General features: G+C 37.6%; 1 protein-coding gene across 1 annotated transcript in view; it reads right to left on the reverse strand.

The window, feature by feature from the left end:
• Nucleotides 1–21,846, reverse strand: part of LOC307123153 (sorbin and SH3 domain-containing protein 2-like) — a 74,223-nt gene that overhangs the window by 23,388 nt on the left and 28,989 nt on the right. The window contains exons 3-13 of the mRNA XM_079811569.1: nucleotides 19,750–19,776; nucleotides 18,343–18,467; nucleotides 17,354–17,932; nucleotides 16,475–16,861; nucleotides 12,633–12,753; nucleotides 9,200–9,375; nucleotides 6,027–6,093; nucleotides 5,849–5,899; nucleotides 4,679–4,883; nucleotides 4,484–4,598; nucleotides 1,607–1,690 (exon numbers count right to left, since the gene is read on the reverse strand). Of these exons, the coding sequence (XP_079667695.1) occupies nucleotides 1,607–1,690; nucleotides 4,484–4,598; nucleotides 4,679–4,883; nucleotides 5,849–5,899; nucleotides 6,027–6,093; nucleotides 9,200–9,375; nucleotides 12,633–12,753; nucleotides 16,475–16,861; nucleotides 17,354–17,932; nucleotides 18,343–18,467; nucleotides 19,750–19,776 (1,937 nt within the window). The remainder of the gene's footprint in view (nucleotides 1–1,606; nucleotides 1,691–4,483; nucleotides 4,599–4,678; nucleotides 4,884–5,848; nucleotides 5,900–6,026; nucleotides 6,094–9,199; nucleotides 9,376–12,632; nucleotides 12,754–16,474; nucleotides 16,862–17,353; nucleotides 17,933–18,342; nucleotides 18,468–19,749; nucleotides 19,777–21,846) is intronic.

Genomic DNA, 21,846 nt, shown 5'->3' on the forward strand with positions numbered 1-21,846 from the left:
TCAGTTACTGGGATTTTCACACACAACCAATTCTAGGGTTTACAAAGAATGGTGTGAAAAGGGAAAAACGGTATCCAGTATGCGGCAGTCCTGTGGGCGAAAATGCCTTGTTGATGCTAGAGGTCAGAGGAGAATGGGCCGACTGATTCAAGCTGATAGAAGAGCAACTTTGACTGAAATAACCACTCGTTACAACCGAGGTATGCAGCAAAGCATTTGTGAAGCCACAACACGCACAACCTTGAGGCGGATGGGCTACAACAGCAGAAGACCCCACCGGGTACCACTCATCTCCACTACAAATAGGAAAAAGAGGCTACAATTTGCACAAGCTCACCAAAGTTGGACAGTTGAAGACTGGAAAAATGTTGCCTGGTCTGATGAGTCTCGATTTCTGTTGAGACATTCAGATGGTAGAGTCAGAATTTGGCATAAACAGAATGAGAACATGGATCCATCATGCCGTGTTACCACTGTGCAGGCGGGTGGTGGTGGTGTAATGGTGTAGGGGATGTTTTCTTGGCACACTTTAGGCCCCTTAGTGCCAATTGGGCATCGTTTAAATGCCACGGCCTACCTGAGCATTGTTTCTGACCATGTCCATCCCTTTATGACCACCATGTATCCTCTGATGCTACTTCCAGCAGGATAATGCACCATGTCACAAAGCTTGAATCATTTCAAATTGGTTTCTTGAACATGACAATGAGTTCACTGTACTAAAATGGCCCCCACAGTCACAGGATCTCAACCCAATAGAGCATCTTTGGGATGTGGTGGAACGGGAGCTTCGTGTCCTGGATGTGCATCCCACAAATCTCCATCAACTGCAAGATGCTATCCTATCAATATGGGCCAACATTTCTAAAGAATGCTTTCAGCACCTTGTTGAATCAATGCCACGTAGAATTAAGGCAGTTCTGAAGGCGAAAGGGGGTCAAACACAGTATTAGTATGGTGTTCCTAATAATCCTTTAGGTGAGTGTACGTTTATCTATTGTTTAACATTTAGAACATTTTGATGTGATATTGTTCAGCTTGAAAAATACAACGTTTTTAAGTGGATTCAGTGTCCAAATCCTTTTTAGGGCCACTGTATATCTGTTAATCTTTCTCATGACAAGAGTAAGACATGTCAGAATGCTTTCTGCACAGGTTCTGCAGCTATAAGAGCTGTAAGCTGTATAAGAGCAGGTGTGTGATACAGCAAACAGAGCCAAAGCAAAAACACAGTGTTTCACACTAAAAGTTAAAAGTGATTAAAAACTAATGAAATTCCTGTAAAACAACACTGTACCCCATAAACAGAGCACAAGTACAGACAAGGTTGCTTTTCGGTGAGTGTTTTGAGAACAGAGCATGATTATTTACTTGTATTGGGTACTAGCCTTGTGGTTTAACATCAGACATGTCTGATGTCTGACCTGCTGCCTCTAGCATTGTTATTGTGCTAATTTGGTCAAATAAGAGTTTTTAAAGCCAATGTGCACAAGAACTTTAACTACAACACACACACTCACACACAGACGCTTGTCATTACACAACAGCATTTGTGCCGGATTATAGCCTACAGCATGCCAACCTGCCGCACCCTCATTCAACTTACCGGCCGTCCAAACTCCAACTCGGAAAAGAATTTAAACCAAGGCTCGTTCTCTAAATCTATGTCATCTGGGTTTAAATCAAACGTCTGGAGCAAGAAGCAATGTAGAAGAATAGAGGTAAACAGAGAGGAAAACAATGAGAGGAAAAGAGAAATGCCATCAGGGTTAGGACCAAAATATGCTGCAAGGCATGATGGGTAAACAGAAGAGGAGGATGTTGTGGGTCTTCAACACATTTTCTTTCACACACAAAATATGCAACATCAAATCATAGCAATAATTAGGGCTTAAAGGTATAGTCCACCCCAAAAAGAAAAAAAAAGTTATCATTCACTCACTCTCATGTCATTCCAAACCTGTATGACTTTCTTTGTTCTGTGCAACACAAAATAATATATTTTGAAGAATGATGGTAACCAAACAAAGAATGATGGTTTTGGTTCTCATTGACTTCCATTGTACAGACAAAAATACAATGGAAGTCAACTGGACCGAAAATGTTTTGCTGTCAACATTCTACAGAAGAAAGTAAGTCATTTGGAACAACATGAGGGTGAGTAAATGATGACAGATTTTTCATTATTGGGTGGATTATCCCTTTAATAGAAGTTGTGTCTCTCAGTACTATCCAGAAGGGGGAGACATCATGCTTCCTCTCGTCTCTCTCTCTCTAAAGTCTCTTTCTCTCAACCTCGAGCTATGACAGCACATGCTGAGAAAGCTGCCCACTCATTTTGCCACCTGGGACATCACCCATTGCCACATCCACAGCATTTGCGCTGAGGGCAGTGCTGTGATTCAGCCTCCTGACATTTCTATTCCATTGTTCCCTGTGAACCGAGCCACTGGCTACAACTGCGCCGCTTTGTCTGACACCCTTCCAGCTTTTTACATCTGCAATGCAAAACAAAAGTTCAACTGCTCTCGGAGGAGAGATAAAACATTGAGGAAAATCCTCAGCTGAGCCCTTTTGTTTGTGCTGATTTTTTAGACAAATACAGTAGAAAGAGACATTATTAAGGGGAGAATTAGATTAGGACATGCTGTATTGCTGGAAAATCCAAACCTGCATCGAACGCATGAATACCATGGCTTAATGTTAACCACAGCACTATAGCTACAATTGATTGCTTTTAGAGCAAACCTTTACCAATATTTTACCTACTACATGAACTAATACACAAAGCAAAAGAAAGCTTGCTACAGCATCACATTGCTCATGATAAGCAAACTCATGGCTGATGGTCCATTATTTGGTCAAATGATCCATGAAACAGAGGGGGAAACCCAGCCTTAACACATGTCCAATCAGCTGGCTGGAAAACAGCAGTTCTTGCAGTTTGATATTGTACTTAACAGTTAGGCCTGTGAGCGACACCTTTATAAAGGTGAATTCAAACACAAACAATGAAAAAACAATGAAATTGAGAGTTTTCATACATTAAGGGTTGGTAAGATTATTTTATGTTTTTTATAAATAAGTCTCTCACCAAGGCTGCATTTATTTGATCAAAAATACAATAAAAAAAATTAATAATATATATATATATATATATATATATATATATATATATATATATATATATATATATATATATATATATATATATATATATATATATATATATATATATATATATATATATATATATATATATATATTTTTATAACTGGTATATCTTTTTATATATTTAAAATGTTTAACTTATATTTATGTTTACTGTGATGGTGAAGAATAGAAAATCAATTCATATTAAAAAAAAAAAAAAAAAAAAAAATATATATATATATATATATATATATATATATATATATATATATATATATATATATATATATATATATATATATATATATATATATATATATATATATATATATATTTGTAAACTATTAATATCTTTACTGCCACTTTTGATCAATTTAATGCATCCTTTCTGAAAAAAATATTTCTTAAAAAAAAAAAAAAAAAAAAAATGTACTGACCCCAAACTTTTGAATGGTAGTATACGGTACATAATTAGTGAGAGGAAGGAAGAAAGGTCCACAAAAAATGTCAACATACAGAAATTAAAGGAACAGTTCACTGAAAACTCTAAACTGCCACAAATGACCACTTACTTGTACTTTTTTCTAAATATTTCTTTCAGTCAAAAAACATGTTGTAGAAAAATGTTTCGGATGTTCTTTTCCAAAAATATGAAAGTGAATCAGTTTACACACTTAAAAAAAGTTGAATAAAAAGCACCAGAAAAGTTTAATAAAAGTGGTCCATGTGATGTGTGCACTATATTTCACTATATTGCACTATATTTTCTGAGGTTATCATGACCTCAAAATTCACCATTATTCACTGAAATATGACATGAATATGACATCAGTGACAAATATGAGAACCAGTGACATCCTCATAAAACCTGGTGGGATGCATCTTTAAATGTCATATTTGAATTTAAGTATTTGGGTTCCACATAAAAAAAGAAAGCCATAAAGGTCTGGACCGACATGAGGGTAATAATGAGTAAATAATGACAGATTATTCATTTTTGTGTGTGTGAACTACTTCTTTAAAACTTTCTACAGTTTCTGGAACACAAATTTGGAAAAAAGATTTTCAAAAGGCAAGTCTCTGCTGAGAGAGAAATTTAATCCAGGACAAGGCCTAATCCGTGTAGGAGACTGACCCTGTATATTTAATTTTGTGATTACTGGAAAAGCACTGAATTACTCTAAAATGAAGGAGAACCCCAGAACAGAATTTCCTTTAGACCTTAGCAACTTTGAGTCCATGTTATGTGAGGATTTTTATGCCAGTTTAAATTAAATTAATGAACAACAATCACTTAATCACAATGATTTCATTGAGTATCATCACTCACAGGCCTTTCTTGCTCGAGGATGGAGGATTTTCCTGGCTCATACTCAAAGATGCTCCGTGGTTCCGCCCGGTATTTACGCGTGTCCACTTTACGATCTGGAGGACCCCACTCATTTCTGCAGATAAGAATAAGAAACAATCAGAGTGGTTGGGCGCCTTTGAAACGGAGCCCATAGCATGAGGTTGGGTGTCTTACGGGTCGTGTGAAAACTCTTTCTCTCTGTCCATGTCCCGCGAGCGGAGCTGAAGGAGAGACGGCATGGGAGGGGGAGGCGGGGGCACAGGTGACTGTGAGAGCTCCCGGTGGGCAGCACCGTCTGGTGTGTCTGAGGTATTTCGTGAGAGAGGCCGGTACGTGTGTGTTTGAGGGGGTGGGTGGGCATGGACAGGAGGGTAGTTGTCTAAGAAAGAGGCACGAATATCACAGTAATATGACAGATCAATAAAACAAATGTACAGTGGCAACATTACAGCAAAATATCAAATATATGAACATACACTACTATTCAAAAGTATTGGGGAAGATTTTTTTAATGTTTAAAACAAGTCACTTATGCTCACCCAAACTACATGATTAAAAATACAGTAAAAACAGTAGTATTGTGAAATCTGACTACAATTCAAAATACCTGTTTCCTATTTTAATATATTTTAAAATGGAATTTATTCCTGTCATGGTAAAGCTGAATTTTCAACAGGCATTACTCCGGTTTTCAGCGTCATATGATCCTTCAGAAATCATTTTATTATTATGGTAATATTATACTTATTATCAATGATGAAAAAAGTTGTGCTGATTTATATTATATTTGAAATATAATATTTTCCAGGATTCTTTGATGAACGGAAAGTTCAAAACAATTGAATGCATTCTTAGCTGAATAAAAGTAATAATTTCTTCTTTTAAAAAAAGAAAAAAACTAATCTTACTGACCTCAAACTTTTAAAAGGTAGTGTATGTTACATGATACAATTATAAAACAAAAAAACAAAACAAAATTGGGGTTTATTTTAAAGAAATAGCAGCAATATCACAATATAACTTTTTAGGTTAAAAAAACCCCCTAAATATATAATATTATAACATATATTTATTGTTCACAATTTAAGACAAACTTTCTTTATTCTATTTTTAACATGATTGTAACTCAAATTTCATGTCCATTTTTATTAATGTGGTATGCAGATATGTATATGCATATCGAAAAAAAACATCTAAATAGCTATATTGTACAATTTAATACAAAAAAAACACTAATATACAATGCAGAAACACAGATAGATGATTCAGACTTTTATTACACTATTACACAGCTTTAGATTTTAAGCAAGCAGATTCAGAGTCTTCGGATTTAACAGAACTTACCATTGTTTATGACAGCATATGTTGCATTATATGTGTCTGCATAGTCATCATCTGTTAAAAATAGCATTAAACAGAAATAAAATTAAAAAAAGTCTAAAAATACAGTATGTGTTTGTCAGTTTAAATGAATGCTTCAGAATATGTTCTGTCATCCTCTCACTCACTCCATCATACACACCTGCTTTATGAACCATGTGGATCTGTTTGAACATGGTCTTGTACCAGTCCTTGGGTCTGTCCACAGTCTAAACAGAAGCACAAACATACACAGAAACAAGCAGCCTGGTCAGTTAGTAGGTTAAGCGCACAAAAAGCTAACAGCATTTGTCATTACCTGACAACCAACAAAATCACCAGAGCACAGAGCACGAAACAGACAGGGAGTAGCATAGTAACCTGCCAGCAAAGAGCCAGGAATGTCCTCTTCTCCTCACAAACACACATTCGCAGACAGTCTGAAATGCTGAGAGCTCAAAAGCATTCCTCTAACCACAATAAGAGGATCAAATGTCAAAACAACTCGAACACAAATCAAGAAAAATGCCCTCAAACAGATCATTAACAGCTATTCTGTTGTTTTAATCTGATCAGTGACAGTCAACAGATGTCATACTGTTAAAGTCACCATGAAATCAAAATGGACAATATTGCGGTATTTATTAAAAATGATTTGTCCATGCACGACGTTCTTTCTTTCTTAATTCTTATGTCCTCATGATCTTTAATAATAATAAAAAAATTATCTCTTGCAGCAACATCTCTTCTAGGGCAGGGATAATAAATCGTTGCGTTGCGATTCGTGGATTGATTCTGAGATTTTCCGAATGCATCGCGATTCTCTTTCGAATTGATTCTGAGCTTAGTTTTTAACAGCAGATGGCACTGTGAGCATTAGAAACAGCCGTACTCTGCTTGCTTCCAATTCCTAATGCTGTGTTCACACCAAACGCGAATAGAGCGTCAGGAGCGAGTGATTTCAAAGTCAAGTCAACTTTATTTATATAGCGCTTTTTACAATGCAGATTGTTTCAAAGCAGCTTCACAGTATTAAACAGGAAAATAATGCAACAGAATTTTATCCGGCCGTACAGCCGCTCCGGAGAAAATGGTGATGTCATCTAGCTCAATTCAATTATCATACAGTGACAATGTGGGCATTAGATTAGTAATTAGATCAGTAATTTAGTGTATATGGTTAATTTAGTTTACTAATTAGTTTTATTTGGATATTTAGTTGAAAAATTTTGTGTCCCCAACTGAGCACGCCAAGCCAAAGGCGACAGTGGCAAGGAAACCAAAACCCCATCAGGTGACCTAATGGAGAAAAATAAACCTTGGGAGAAACCAGGCTCAGTCGGGTTGCCAGTTCTCCTCTGGCCAATTAACAAACAGCGTATATTCTGGCAACTTTACAGGGCAGAGGTCATATTAGATCGGATGATCGATTCATATTAGATTAATCGGTCATATTAGATCGGAATATTCAAAAGATCCGAGGCAACACGGCAGAGACGGGTTTATTGAGGATGCTGTAGTGATTAAACAATTATTAAATTGCAATATTTGAAAGATATGAGTCAGTTAAGTCAAAGATCTGAGTCAGTTAAGTCAAGGGAAAGGCATGTTGACGCGCGTCTGGAGGTCCTGCGGCGTGATAGACGCGATAGACTGCGTCCAGTTTGTGCGAATTACGCGAATTTGATGCGAATTGAGCGTCTTGCGCGATATGCGCTAGTGGTGCTTTTTGTGCATTCACGTGTTTGAAGAGAATTCGCGTCTGATGCCCGAGATGAAAAATGTGAACTTTGGCATCAGTTCGTGCCGCGTTAACCAATCAGGAGCCTGCTTGCTGCTGTAACGTTGTAAAGTGACGTGATGAGCAACCCCGCATAATTTAAAAATACTACTATTGTGTCACAAAATGTAGTTTTAAGATTTTTTCAGGTGAGAATGTAGTTGTTTAAAGCTCAAATCTGTGGTTTATTTATAAAAAGAGCGTCAATTTAAAACAAATAATCTTGCGTTTTTGGAGTTGTGAGATCCAGGCAATCACCGGGCGCTCAGCGCTCATTAACCCCAGAGAGAGCAGCCTTTCCTCGGCCAGTCCTTCTGGCGTTTACTGCTGGCTCTGATGTCATGAATCTATCATTTGTTGTCTGCCAAATCATTTTGACTGAGGGCAAAGAGAAATTTCATATCTTTATTTTTTTCAAAAAAATAATCATTCATAAACTTCAAAAAGGTTACCGCGGATTACAACGGTGTTTGCAGTTGGCTGTTTACATTAATCTTGCGTCATAAAAGCATTTCAAGGTGCAAGTACATTCTCAGATTCAGCCGAATGCACTAGTGCTCTTCTTTGTGAGCATTTGAGCGTACGGTTAAAAACTAGCCTAGAGCTCCATCTGCTGTTAAAAACTAAGCTCAGATTCGATTCGAGAAGGAATTGTGATGCATTCATAAAATCTCAGAATCACAATGATTTATTGTCCCAGCCCTAATCTCTTCTCTTCTGTAATGATGCATTTACTTAAGATTGTAGTAACAGTAAATGACAACGATCCAATCAATTTGTGACAAAATCAGGTACCGCCCTACATGTTTTCTTGTTCGAGAAGCCGTTACACTTGGATATATGTCACAATACGGAAGAAAGGACTATCACAACTTTTTTCATGAAACAAATTTCATGTGACTTTAAAAAGAGGATAAGTGTTTGGTTTTGTTCTGTTACACTGGGTCCTAACCAGATGCGTCGTGATATTACCACAGATGATAAAAGATCATGTAAATCTCAGTTTTTGTACTAACCAACCGCAACCGTGACAAGAACATTCCGTCGATCATTTTTGGTTTCTATTTCTGCTGCGTTTCTTATGTGGCGTAAGAAAGTGACAAACTATGCAAAATCCTATTAGAGTGGTCAGACTGAAACGGATTTACAGAAATGCAAATTAAATAGGGATTCAAACCACATATTAATGTAGCTCAAAACAGATTTGTAAACAAAATTTGCCATACACACTTGCTAAATATGATCGGATTCCTATTGGATATGCAAAAATGTCAGTTTTGGATTGACAGTCTGAACGAGCTTAAGTGAACAGAAGGAACAGTGCTGTGAATTAATTAACCAATGAATAACCATAGCAACCAATGAACAGGGACAAAGGAAACACAAACTAACACAGGTAAACTAAGAAAATCTCACATGACATTCCATTAATAAACTTGTAATTAAATCATAATTAAATGTTTTAATTACTGCTTTCAAAAAATTATTTTTAAAATGTAGTTTGTAATTTCTGTCATTTTTGTCAGTTCCCTTAAAAATGCCTAGATATCACTCACCGTACGGATGGCGATGGGAATGCCTGACTCATCCACTGGTCCAATGCCTTCGTAATGGGGCGCTTTTATGACAGACACCCTCTTCTCTTCCTCCGAGAAACGAGCAATGGGCACAGAGCTACTGACCACTGTCTGACCAGAGACAACAGTCTCTCTCTTCACCGTCTCTGAACCCTCTGAGAGAGAGAGAGAGAGAGAGAGAGAGAGAGAGAGAGAGAAAGAGAGTGAGAGAGGGAGAAGGGTTGGAAACAGATTAGAAAAGACTGCTGTGCAGTTTTTTTCTGTCATTGACAATTTTCTTGTTTCTTATCAAATTGTATATGACCCCAGTGAGATCCTGGGTAACAGCAAATGTAGACAGTGCAACAACCTAGTATCAACCTTTTTAACGGAACGTCTCTCCCTCTCTGTCACTCTCTCTCACACACATCATTAATTGCTATGCTGCTATTGGCTCTTCAATAGACTGCTTCCATAGATACGGTCACAGAGCAGGACTCAAAATGTGTAACTGTCAGGACTTTGTCGGAGGCTAAGATTCATTGGTTGTCCATGAGCATGTCACACTAAGCTATCAAAGACTGCCTTCGGCAAAATAACTGTAATGTTCCCCAAAATTTGTCACAGATGGCAAAATCATGGCAAATATCGCGCAGTGTCCACCTGAAAAAAATATATAAAGCACAGTGACAGAAATTGGGAATAGAAACTAAATGACGTGCCTGAGCTTGACAGTCACAGTCAAATCTAATCCAATCGAGCAGGAACACTGACATGGCACAAGCTTTCCCTCTGACTAAGCACCCTGAACTATGAAATCTGTATCAAATGACACAGCATAAATGAGACAGCAACATTTATTTCTTCACATCTATGCAGGTTTGCAGTAGCAAAAAGGTAATGACGTGAGGAAATACTACAGCAAACTATTTGCCAGCAACTTTTTTCAAAGTACTACAATTGTATGAAATTGCCATCCTAAGCAAATCCCCACCAAAGAGTCAGAGTTTTGCCTCTCCTCAGTTTCCCTTTGTTCAGGTATTGATTACTCTGGTCTGACCTAATGGATGTAAATGCATTATATCCTGAGGACTGGATTGCACCGTTAACTGCCAATACCAGCATCCACTAACAACAACTGTGCGTTACAAATCCATTATTTCAGAGTACCAAAGCTAGGAGTCAATCAATAGAAGGACAAAGAGACAACTGAGGGAAGCCTACGTTCTTAAAAGATTTGGATTCTGAAATTAAAAACGTTATTATTTTTATATGGAAAAATATTTTGAATACATATAGACAAAGACAGACCTACTGTGAGTTCTAAGGTTTCTAATCAAAGGTAAATGCTTTTGTTGAAGCATCCATTCATATTATTTCAACTTATTACTAAAATAACACTGAATTTGTGGTGAAAAACTACATTATCCATGATGCTCTCTAATGAAGCATGCACCACAAATGATCTCGCTATGCTGTCAAACTACTTAAATATATATATATATATATATATATATATATATATATATATATATATATATATATATATATATATATATATATATATATATATATATATATATATATATATATATATATATATATATATATAAATCTATAATATTTATAGTGAATATATTGTATACAAACTTTATATATGTTGTTTCTATAGATCTAATCAACAACTTTAAATGAGTAGTTTTATATTTATTTTATTTTATATTTATCATTTTTAATTTGATTGTGTCATTCACATTGCTTCATGGGGTTGTGGTTATTTTCCTCACTAAACCATTAAGTACACAACCTTTTTGTATGATTTTCAAATACATTTTTGCTTCAAATAAAAGTTTGTAATGTTGTAATTCACCTCATAGCTGGTTGGCTTGGTTTATGACTTATAATTCTTTAACAAATACCTTTTTAAAAATTGGAAAAATTTATTTAAAAATACTTACGGAAACCAATGCTTCCTAAAAAGTGTGTGGGCACTAACGCACTATATGGCAGTGAAGCGACGCAACTGATGCCTGACAGTGACAATATAGCGAATGCAGTACATCCAAATTTCACACCACCCATATTCATTCTATATACAACATACTTTTTAACAGTCCCAAAGTAATTTTAAAAAACAATTAAGTTCCTGCTAGCTAGACTATTTGATTTCGGACACAGCTGTTATTAAAGGTCCCATGACATGGATTTTTTTATTATTTTATAATGTTTCCTGAGATCTACTTATATTGTTAGTATGATTTTTACATCGTAAAATATCATAATTTAGAAAAAAAAAAATTCCATCCTGATTTTAGCCCTCTGGCATGAATGCTCTGTTTCAAGGGGTGTGTCTGCTGTGAGACTTCAGTGAAAATGCCCACTGTTGTGATTGGCTGACAACTTTGCATGAGTATTACATTGTGTGGCAGAGGGGACATGGTTTAGCGAGGTCTGCACGAAGAGAGAGAGTCGGGAGAGTGGCGGTGAGCACTTGTGTCTAATTGCAGTGATTAGTGCGGAGAGACGGTATAAGCCAGAGGAAAGCAAGAGAGAGAGACGGACTGGGCACTCGAGGACCAGAGAGACAGAGAGCTGGAGAAAGATTGCTGAGAAAGTTTTATTGTAATGAGTTGTTGAGAGCGCTGTGAGCGTGAGGTTATTTTGTTTGTATCTGAGAGTTCTGAATAAACACAAGTCCCAGTCACGCCAACCCTGTCTTCTTCCACCTTATTCTACGAACTTTGTTACACATGTGGAACCCCTCACGAATACTTTTACCATGTTTTTTTTTTTACTATTACAGCTGTCGAGATTAACAAATCGTGAAAGTGTTGATTATAGCATTATTTTTACATCAGAAATCACTGATCACAGATCAGGCATTAATGAACACTGTTACTCACTGTTTGTGGCGGTGGTGTCAAATCCATATCGTAAAAGTCTGTTTGTAAAGCCTGTGCTGACATTGCGACTAATAAACTGAATTTATTTATCCATTTTCTCCAAATTCTCTGGTTGGGCAAAGCAGAGAAAGGGGAGGTAACCTTTCCCTGTATGACAACATATAGGGAAGATTCCAGATTGGCCCATCTGAGCTTTCATTTTCTCAAAGCAGGATACCCAGGGCTTGGTTTACACCTATCGAAATTTCTAGACATTTGGGGACCCTAGACAGGCTAGGGGAACTCATATTAATGTTAAAAAACCTCATAACGTGAAATTTTCATGTCATGCGACCTTTAAATTAAGATTTTGTTTGATGCAGCTAGTATCTCTTTTTTTATGTCCATAACATACAAAAACTTGTTTTACATGTGGCTCAGACATCCTCTGTCTAAGTGAGTGGTTCTTTCCTAAATTAGCAACAATAGCCAATAGTCAAAACACTGCACTGCGATACTAGCCGGAGGTCTGTGTGGAGCTTTCCACTGACCTGAACTACGACCCTGATGGATCTTTACCAGGCCTGGACTGAGGGTTGGGGGTGGAGGCGGGTACACAGGTGGAGAAAAGGGCCTCTGAGACCGAGAGCTTCCATTTACAGCCATCTGACCCTGGACAACATAAAAGATGAAACTGTGGGTAATGTAATTTATAGTCACTTTAAGTCAAACAAGTATGAGTGGGTAAAAGCTATGGAATATTTAGTTAGAAGAATAAAAAAAGACATGAGATTACACATCAAAAGACAAATTTTAAAATATTACAGATATGTGAGAGATGTCATTAATGAGAAGAATGGTGTGACAAAAAAGACAAAGGTTGTTGGTGCTTCTGTAGAAACGAGAGAAATTAATGGACAACAAATGGAGAGGTAACTGAAAAACTGTTAGACCATATGACATCAACAAACACACATTAAAAGAACCTTTAGTAGAAAATGAGTGCAAGACTATGTAAGAAAGGAATATGGTTCCATTACACACTCATATTCCAATAATGTTCGAGTGACAACAGTGACAATATAAAGACGAGAATGGTGTTAATCTTGAACAAACATCATGAAAGGACACATGGATAATCTGAGGTCATCATAGGAACCTTAAAGTCAACATTAAATTAAATATACCTTATTTCTATTTCAAGTCAACATTAAATTAAAATTTCTCCTTTCTTCATACATTTATCAGTGCACATTACTCCAAAGAAAAAAGTTAATCACATTAATAAAATCTTTCATAAAAATTTAATATTTTATATTATATAAATGCAAATTTGCATATAAGAAGCATCTTTCAAAAACACCAAAAATATTCTTGACCCCAAGCTTTTGAAAGGTATTGCACATTTATAAATACTATATTGCCAAAAGTATTGGGACACCCATCCAAATAATTGAATTCAGGTGTTCCAATCACTTCCATGGCCAAAGGTGTATAAAATCAAGCACCGTGCAGACTGCTTGAAAGAATGGGTCACTCTTGGGAGTTCAGTGAATTCAAGCGTGGTACCATGATAGTTTGCCACCTGTGCAATAAGTCCATTCGTAAAATGTCCACACTACTGCGGTAAATGGTATTACAACTAAGTGGAAGCAATTGGGAACAACAGCAACTCAACCATGAAGTGGTAGGCCATGTAAAATCACAAAGCGGGGTCAGCGCATGCTGAGGTGCACAGTGCACAGTCAAGGGAGAGTCAATAGCTACAGACCTCCAAAGTTTGTGTGGCCTTCTGATTAGCTTAAGGGCAGAGCTTCATGGAATGGGTTTCCATGGCCGAGCAGCTGCATCCAAGCCAAGAGCCACATCACCAAGTGCAATGCAAATCGTCGGATGCAGTAATGCAAAGCATGCCGCTACTGGACTCCAGAGCAGTGGAGACGTGTTCTCTGAAGTGATGAATCACGCTGCTCTGTCTGGCAATCGGATGGACGAGTCTGGGTTTGGCGGTTGCCAGGAGAACGGTACTAGCCTGACTGCATTGTGCCAAGTGTAAAGTTTGGTGGATGGGGGGAGTAGGTCTGTCTTTATACACAAGTTTTTGAGCCGTTTCCGCTCAACATCGTAAACTCCTCCCATCGATGCAATCCACTTCCGTTCTGGAAGGGCTGGGTTTGTTTCGCTAGCTAGCTCCGTTGTGCCGACAAAGCACTGATATCGCAGTTACAAAGAGGATATAACGTTAAACAATTACAACATGAAGAAAAGTGGCTCGGGAACGACGTGTGCGGTAGTTGGTTGCAAAAACTCGAGAAAGCACCTGAACGAGTGGTTAGACAGAGAGTGCTACGACCACAAACCAGCCACGAAGAGGCAATGTCCATGCGCTCCATTGTTTACATCAGAGTGCCTCATGAGGTTTAGAATCTTGCCTTGTGTCCCTGTCTACCAACACCCAGCCATGTTGTTCATTAAATACAGATAAACACAACAAATACTGCATGCATTGTATTTTTTTATATTATATATGAATATTTTCATAGTAATGTAATTGTGTGGGCTGCTTTTGTATTTTACTACTTAATACCTGTTAGGATTAAACACGCAATCTTTCTCGTTGAAGCCATTTGTTTAGTTTCCTCGAAACAATTAATTCATCCAGTGTTATTTTATGTACAGTATGAGCTTACTATGAATGATGAACTGTGTTAAAAGAAATTGTAGCACTCTAAGGAACATAAGGCCTATCATTCATGATCGTAGTTCAGTGCAATAATTAAATAATAATTAAACGAAATGAAATGAAATAACATCAAACTTTAATTTTCATTCAAACAGTACAGGCACACTGATATATTGCACAGCATAAAGAGATAATTTAATGTACCGGTAGTTTATTTTAGTTTTAAAATGCTAAGATATTTACTGCAGAACTGTAACCTTCCCTCAACAAAATCATCAACAATTTTTGGGAGCATGTGGGCAAAGTAGAATGTGCGCAGCCTTATGATATGCCCCTGGACAAAGCCTTGGTCGTAGGGTACTTCGATTTCTAGGTGCTCAGTGTTGTTCCAGATCACCAACTTGGAGTGCTGAAGCCCTGTGCAGTACATCCCAATTTGTACCTGCATGTAGTAGCCTTTTGGACCATAGCAGGCAATATGGTAATCTACCCTATCTCCGTTTGCCACAGTTGTGATTTCGCAGTTCTTTGTTGCCAAAAATTCTGCAAGTGACTTGTTTCCCATCACAGGTGATTTGATCTCCAACAGATTGTCTTTGTTTATCACTCCATCAGGAGATGCTGCAAGCCACGGTTCCTTTTCGCACACCACTAAGCCTTTGGTTAGCATCGTGATCGCTGTGTTTACACCGGCAGACGCTGCGCAAACATCTTCCGGCGGAAATGAAATGCATTTGTGTAGAGTAATGGCACCGCCCACGATTTGGCGCGTTAACTTGTGTATAGTGTGGGGTTGTTTTTTAGGGGTTGGGCTTAGCCCCTTAGTTCCAGTGAAAGGAACCATTCATTCTTTTTTGGACAATTTCATGCCCCCAACTTTGTGGGAATAGTTTGGGGATGGCCCCTTCCTGTTCCAACATGAATGTGCACCAGTGCACAAAGCGTTGGTCCATAAAGACATGGATGAGCGAGTTTGGTGTTGAGGAACTTGACTGGTCTGCACAGAGTCCTGACCTCAACCCGATAGAACACCTTTGGCATGAATTAGAGCAGAGACTGCAAGCCAGGCCTTCTCGCCCAACATCAGTGCCTGCCTCACAAATATGCTTCTAGAAGAATGGTCAAAAATTGCCATAAACACACTCCTACATCTTGAGGAAAGCCTTCCTAGAAGAGCTGAAGCTGGTATAGCTGCAAAGGGTGGGTCAACTCCATATTAAACCCTAGGATTTAAGAATGGGATGTCATTAAAGTTCATGTGCATGTAGAGGCAGGCGTCCCAAAACTTTTGGCAATATAGTGTAATAATAAATAGTACGCAGTAATAGCAAATTACAATAGTTTTTCCCCATATAAATATTACTACATTTATGTCTGGCTCCATTCTGCCAAGGCTTCCCACTTTTCAATGCACGATGGTTAAAATCTAAGTCCCGTCCTACAGTTTTTACATTCCGTTTAATTTTAAAACATGTCACATTCACATGCATATTGACTTTGAATGGGAAACAACATACATAGCACACAATGAAGAACTGCATACATAGAACAGAGTGAAAACCAAGGCAGCCACTTGCTGTAAGCTGACACATAAAGCATGTGACTCAAAGTTAGGCATTCAATAGCGCTGAAGACATACAAACACGAGTAGATTCGAAGAAACGTGACAGCAGACTGAGATGATGTGCGCCAGTCGAGCGTGATAGTTACGTTAGTGCCTGTGGCAGCTGATGGGACGGTAGGAAGCTCGTCAGGAGCATTGGAGGCGTGGCTGAGTGTGGGGGAAGGGGTGGGTGTGGCCGCGGGGGAGGAGTCCATGCCGCAGATCTGCAGCTCCTCCAGCCCGGCCGTGGATGATGAATAATGACTCAGCGCAGACACGGTTACCGGTGACGCAGAAGGTGAGGCCGAGATTAGCCCAGAACGTTCCAGAGGGGCGTAGGGTGTCGGTGAGAGGGCTTTGGGCAATAGCCCCGACAGGAAGTCGGGGGAATCCTGACTCGCCCGGCTATACGGTGACCGACGAGCTGATGGGTCTGGGGAGGGGGGTCCAGAAGAAAGCATTCCTGTGCCCCCTCTCACAGGGGAAAACTCACGCTGATGGAAGTGGGTGGGGATAAAAAGGAAGGAAGACAAGAAATTAACGTGAACACAAAACAAAGCCAGTGAGCAAGAAGTGATTGAAGCAAATTAACCATGTTGAGTGAAGAAGAACAGGTAAATCTGTGGGAAGAAATAAAAGGTTGACTGGAAAAATAAAACAAAATGAGTAATTAGCAGTAAACACACACGCTCTTTCATCATGCCGTCTGTGTTTGTTCACTCTATCCCATCAGATGAGGGTCAATGGGTGCTGTTTACACAGTTAGTTTAAGAATAAGAGATACTCTACCGGCCAAAAGTGTGGAATAATTAAGCTTTTTAATGTTCCTTTTAAATTGTAATAATATTTGACAACATTACTCTTTTACTATTTTTAATGAAATAAAGTAGCTTTGGTGAGTGTATCAGACAAAAATCTAAATTATTACAAACTTTTGACTGGTACAGTAAGTGTACATTATCACTGTAAATGAATGACAGTAATACCACCAAATTGCTGGCTGGTCTTGGTGGTATGACAGGGACTCGCATGGTGTCAGCGGGGTCCAATGCGTTAGTCCTGGATTCAGTCTCAGACCCTGATTGGGTCTCTGCTTGGGGTTCTGGACTGCGGGCAGCTAACTGAATGGAGAGAGAGGCTACATGTGAAGTGGCAGTGGGGTCTTGAGGTGGGGGAGCGGATGTACCTTTCAGCTTAGTTTTAGACTTAGAGTCAGTTTTAATCATATTCATCTTGTTAGGTGCTGCAGTTAGATGGTCAGTGGTGAATTTGGAAGAGGACAATTTGCTCCCAAGAACCCGAGTGATAAAACTGTTAGCATTAGCCTGTTGGGACAAGGGGGGCTCCTCGAGGGGGGCTCCAGAGGTGCTCGTGGAGGTTCGGGTGGTCTTAGAGTATGAGTATGAGGAGGTGGCACTAGATTGGATAGTGCCAGAGCCTGTGTAAATAGCATCATCATTCTGTGGTGGAGAGAGGAAGGTGTCTGACAGTATTGCGAGGGAACTGTAAGATGGGGGGTTAGGGGTCATGTGATAGCTCTCTCTCCGAGGGGGCGGCAAGGGGACCTGACAGAAAAAAGGTTAATTCAAATATATAAAATCAGTTCAAATAGAGTACATTTTCTCAGAGAAATTTCAGTTTGACTGCATAAGTGGTCAAGAAAACACACTTGATATAAACCCTTGTCTAAACACCAAGAAGTTGTCCTTTTGGAAAACATGACCAGTATTAATCTAAACAGTTGTGAAGCACAAAAAAAATAAAAATAATAATATATATATATATATATATATATATATATATATATATATATATATATATATATATATATATATATATATATATATATATATATATATATATATATATATATATATATATATATATATATATACTGTATATATATATACATAACAGCCGTATAATAATGCATGAACAGCCTAATTGCATTATAAATAAATAAATAAATATGTACCGGTGTAGGAGATTTCTTATCCTGTAGATTTGGTCTAACACTGCGGAAGCCTTTAGCAGTCAAGGACGAGCTGCTGGCGTCTCCATTCCTCAACCCCTCAGACACACTGCGTGAACGGCAGGCATCTACACACAAAGATATTATAAGATATTAGATATTATAAGTGCTGGGCAATCGATTAATCCCGATTAAATAAAAAGTGCAATTAATGTACGCAATTAATTTTTTCCAGTTTAACGTGTTACAAAATATTTAATGCAATTAACGCAGCATCCGTTTTTATATCACCCTTTGGCTTGTGTTGCATTTTATGATCACTCTCTTATTCATGCAAATGCTTTTAAACCATTCCGGCGTGACAAGACAAAAGAGAACGTCTGTGAATGCCCTGGGTGCGTCTCAATCAGCTCCCTAGTTTCCTAGGTCGTGAATCAGTATATCGTGTACATGATGAATGTGGCCAACTCCCTGATCAGTGCGCTGACTGTTGAACTACTATAGGGAGCTGATTGAGACGCATCCCTTGCCTGAAAGACGCGCACCAGAGTAGAGTTCTCTTTCAGGCTTGAACAAACAATAACACACATAATTCAAAATCAAATGCCCATTTTGTCGAGTATTCTCACAAGATCATTCTTAAATTAATTAAATAACGTTTTGAACTTAAAAGAGTTGTGGAGAAAATGAGATGCGCGTGACAGTGCGTCAGATCTGCGTCATGTTCGGCTATGGCAGATCTTAAAGTGACAGCAGCAACTAACGCTGTCAGTCATTAATGTTAATCACAGAACAAAGGGAACAGAGAAAATTGTGGCTTTAATAAGGAGTTATTCTATATTTAATTTAAAATGTATGCAGTGCAGATTGTTTGATAACTTCAATTTTAACTTCAAGAATATTGATTATTTTGAAGAATACAATATCTGTATATTGCCTACCTGTTAGACAGGTAGGAAGGCCACGGGTAAATATGACATTTATTATAATGGGTTAATGTGAAGATTGTTTTAAGTTCACTTGAAATTGATATAGCTTTTCATTGTCAGTAGCAGTTTTAGTATCAGTGATTCTGGCCTTCATAAAAAGATGCCATTACAACAAATATTTCAAATATACTGTATTTAAGTTGTTTCTACTTTAATTTGGAGAGTAACTGTGAAATTATTACAATATGAAAATATAAAAAACACAGATGTTTTTAATCATGATTAATCGCGATTAATTACAGAAAAATGTGTGATTTAATTAGTTCATTTTTTATTGATTGACAGCACTAGAATATATATATATATATATATATATATATACACACACACACACACACACACACACACACACACACACACACACACACACACACACACGCACGCACATACAGAATCACAAACACATCCAACAAATACTTGCCTGAATCTGATGACTGGGAATCACTACCTGTGGGGAAAAATATGTATTAATATAAATATAAACATAAAATTGTAACAACTACATAACTGAGCTAACAATTTGGATGGGAATTTTCCACCAAAAATGAATTTACTACTTATGGTAACACTAATGACCACATGTAACCAGGACAAATATATGACAAAAGATACAAAGCATGCAGAAGGTTCATTCCCATTCAAATTAAGGGGAAACATGACACATCACACAAAAAAATTATTGCTTTTTGCATAATGTGAACCAGTCCTGCTATTGGTGCACCCTCAAAAAGTAGGTCCATTATGCCTGAAAACATCTAACTGGAGGACAGACACAATATGGGAACAAAAAGAGAGATGCAGAATTATAGAGGACAGAAGATTAAAGAGCAGAAGCTGCCACTGAACACAGAGAGAGCTAGTAAGACCACACAAAGTTTGAAGTTACCTACTCCTCTCACACTATTTAAAGAGTGGAAGAACAAAAATCTTCTATTGCAAAATATACATGAACATGTGAAGATGACAGAGGTTTCAGCATTGTATGGGCTGTTACAGTGAAGGGTATGGTCTCCATTTTGCTATTTAAACTGACATCTGTTTTAATTTTTGTCAAACCAGAATGCCTTAAACAATTCAACATTCAACACTGCTGTGGCCAGTAGCTTTTAAAATTTTAGAGATGTGTTATCATATCCCTAGCAGGTCTTGACAGCATGTTACTTTTACAGCAAACTCACTTAAGCAGCAGAAAATAACAATGAAATTGCCTGGATCCTTGTAACTATCAGCACAGAAAAATGGCAACGAGTCTCTGTTTTTACATGACAACAGTGTAGTGTAACAGAGAGTGTGTTTTTGGGAAAGGGTAAATTGTTTTATTGATTTCATTGAAACCTAAACAGTGTCTACACTATTTACCACATACAGCTGACTACAGAATGAGTATTATTTTTAAATTAATAAGGCAGATTAGGTTACATTCAATTGGAAAACTGTTATAGGACACCCTGCGTTCAGAGAAAATGTGTCCTGTCCAGTCTCTCATTTTACTGATATATATTATAATTGTTTCAAAACCTCTTATATAATGTAGGACTAGAAAGTTCCATCAAATTAACTTTAATAATGAATTGCTCTGATGGTAAGATAGAAAATTTCATATTACGGACATTTACATATGGGTTAAGGCACAAGGTTAATAGCATTAACCTTTTTACTGTGTAATAATCACCCTAAATTAACATGTTAAATTGAAAGGCTTAATTTAAAGATTAATTGTCTTGCACAGGCCAGAGTTTTCTGTTCTTTTAACTCTGATGAGGAATATTCAGACTGAGTGTAAGTAAAAAAATACTATTCTATTAAAATTGGATCATACGGACGAAATAGAAAAGCCTAGATCTTATACCTCTGTTATCTTCAGACTTAACAAGTATGTGTATAGACTCACACATAAACAGAAGACTGGGCAGAAAACCCATCTAAACTACTTAGACAGATGGAACAATGATATGCAAAAAGACATTCTATAAACTCTATTTTAAAGATCTGTATCTGTTAGATAGTCCTGCTCCATTACTGGTACCTGTAGCAGCGTACAGGTTGGGTGAGCTCTGGACCCTCTTCACAGGCCAGAGAGCGAGCGACAGGGATGCTCTTTTATGAGCATGTCCTCCGCTATCTGGAGTATGTTTGTTTGCACACGCACACGCAGAAGCATACATGCAAAACAAACAGAAAGCAAAGCACATGCCTTGTTAATGCCTTGTAGATGCAAATGTTATTGCACCAAATGATAATGCAAAAAAAAAAGGTAAATAAAATGAAACAATGTACACTACCGTTCAAAGGTTTGGGTTCAGTTTGATTGTTTTTTTTAACTTTTTTTGTTGTTGAATTTAGTACTTTTATTCAACAAGGATGCAAATAGATCAAAAGAGAGATTACTTAACCCCTTAAAGGTGCTGTATGTAATTTTTTGACAGTAGGCCTACTAAAGCATAAAAAACATAATATATTTGCAGATATTTAGCAAACGTGCTGAGTTCACATACTCGTTTCTCCGAAAAACAATGCT

Source organism: Gobio gobio (genome assembly GCF_949357685.1).
Source record: "Gobio gobio genome assembly, chromosome: 3".
Classification (NCBI taxonomy): Eukaryota; Metazoa; Chordata; class Actinopteri; order Cypriniformes; family Gobionidae; genus Gobio; species Gobio gobio.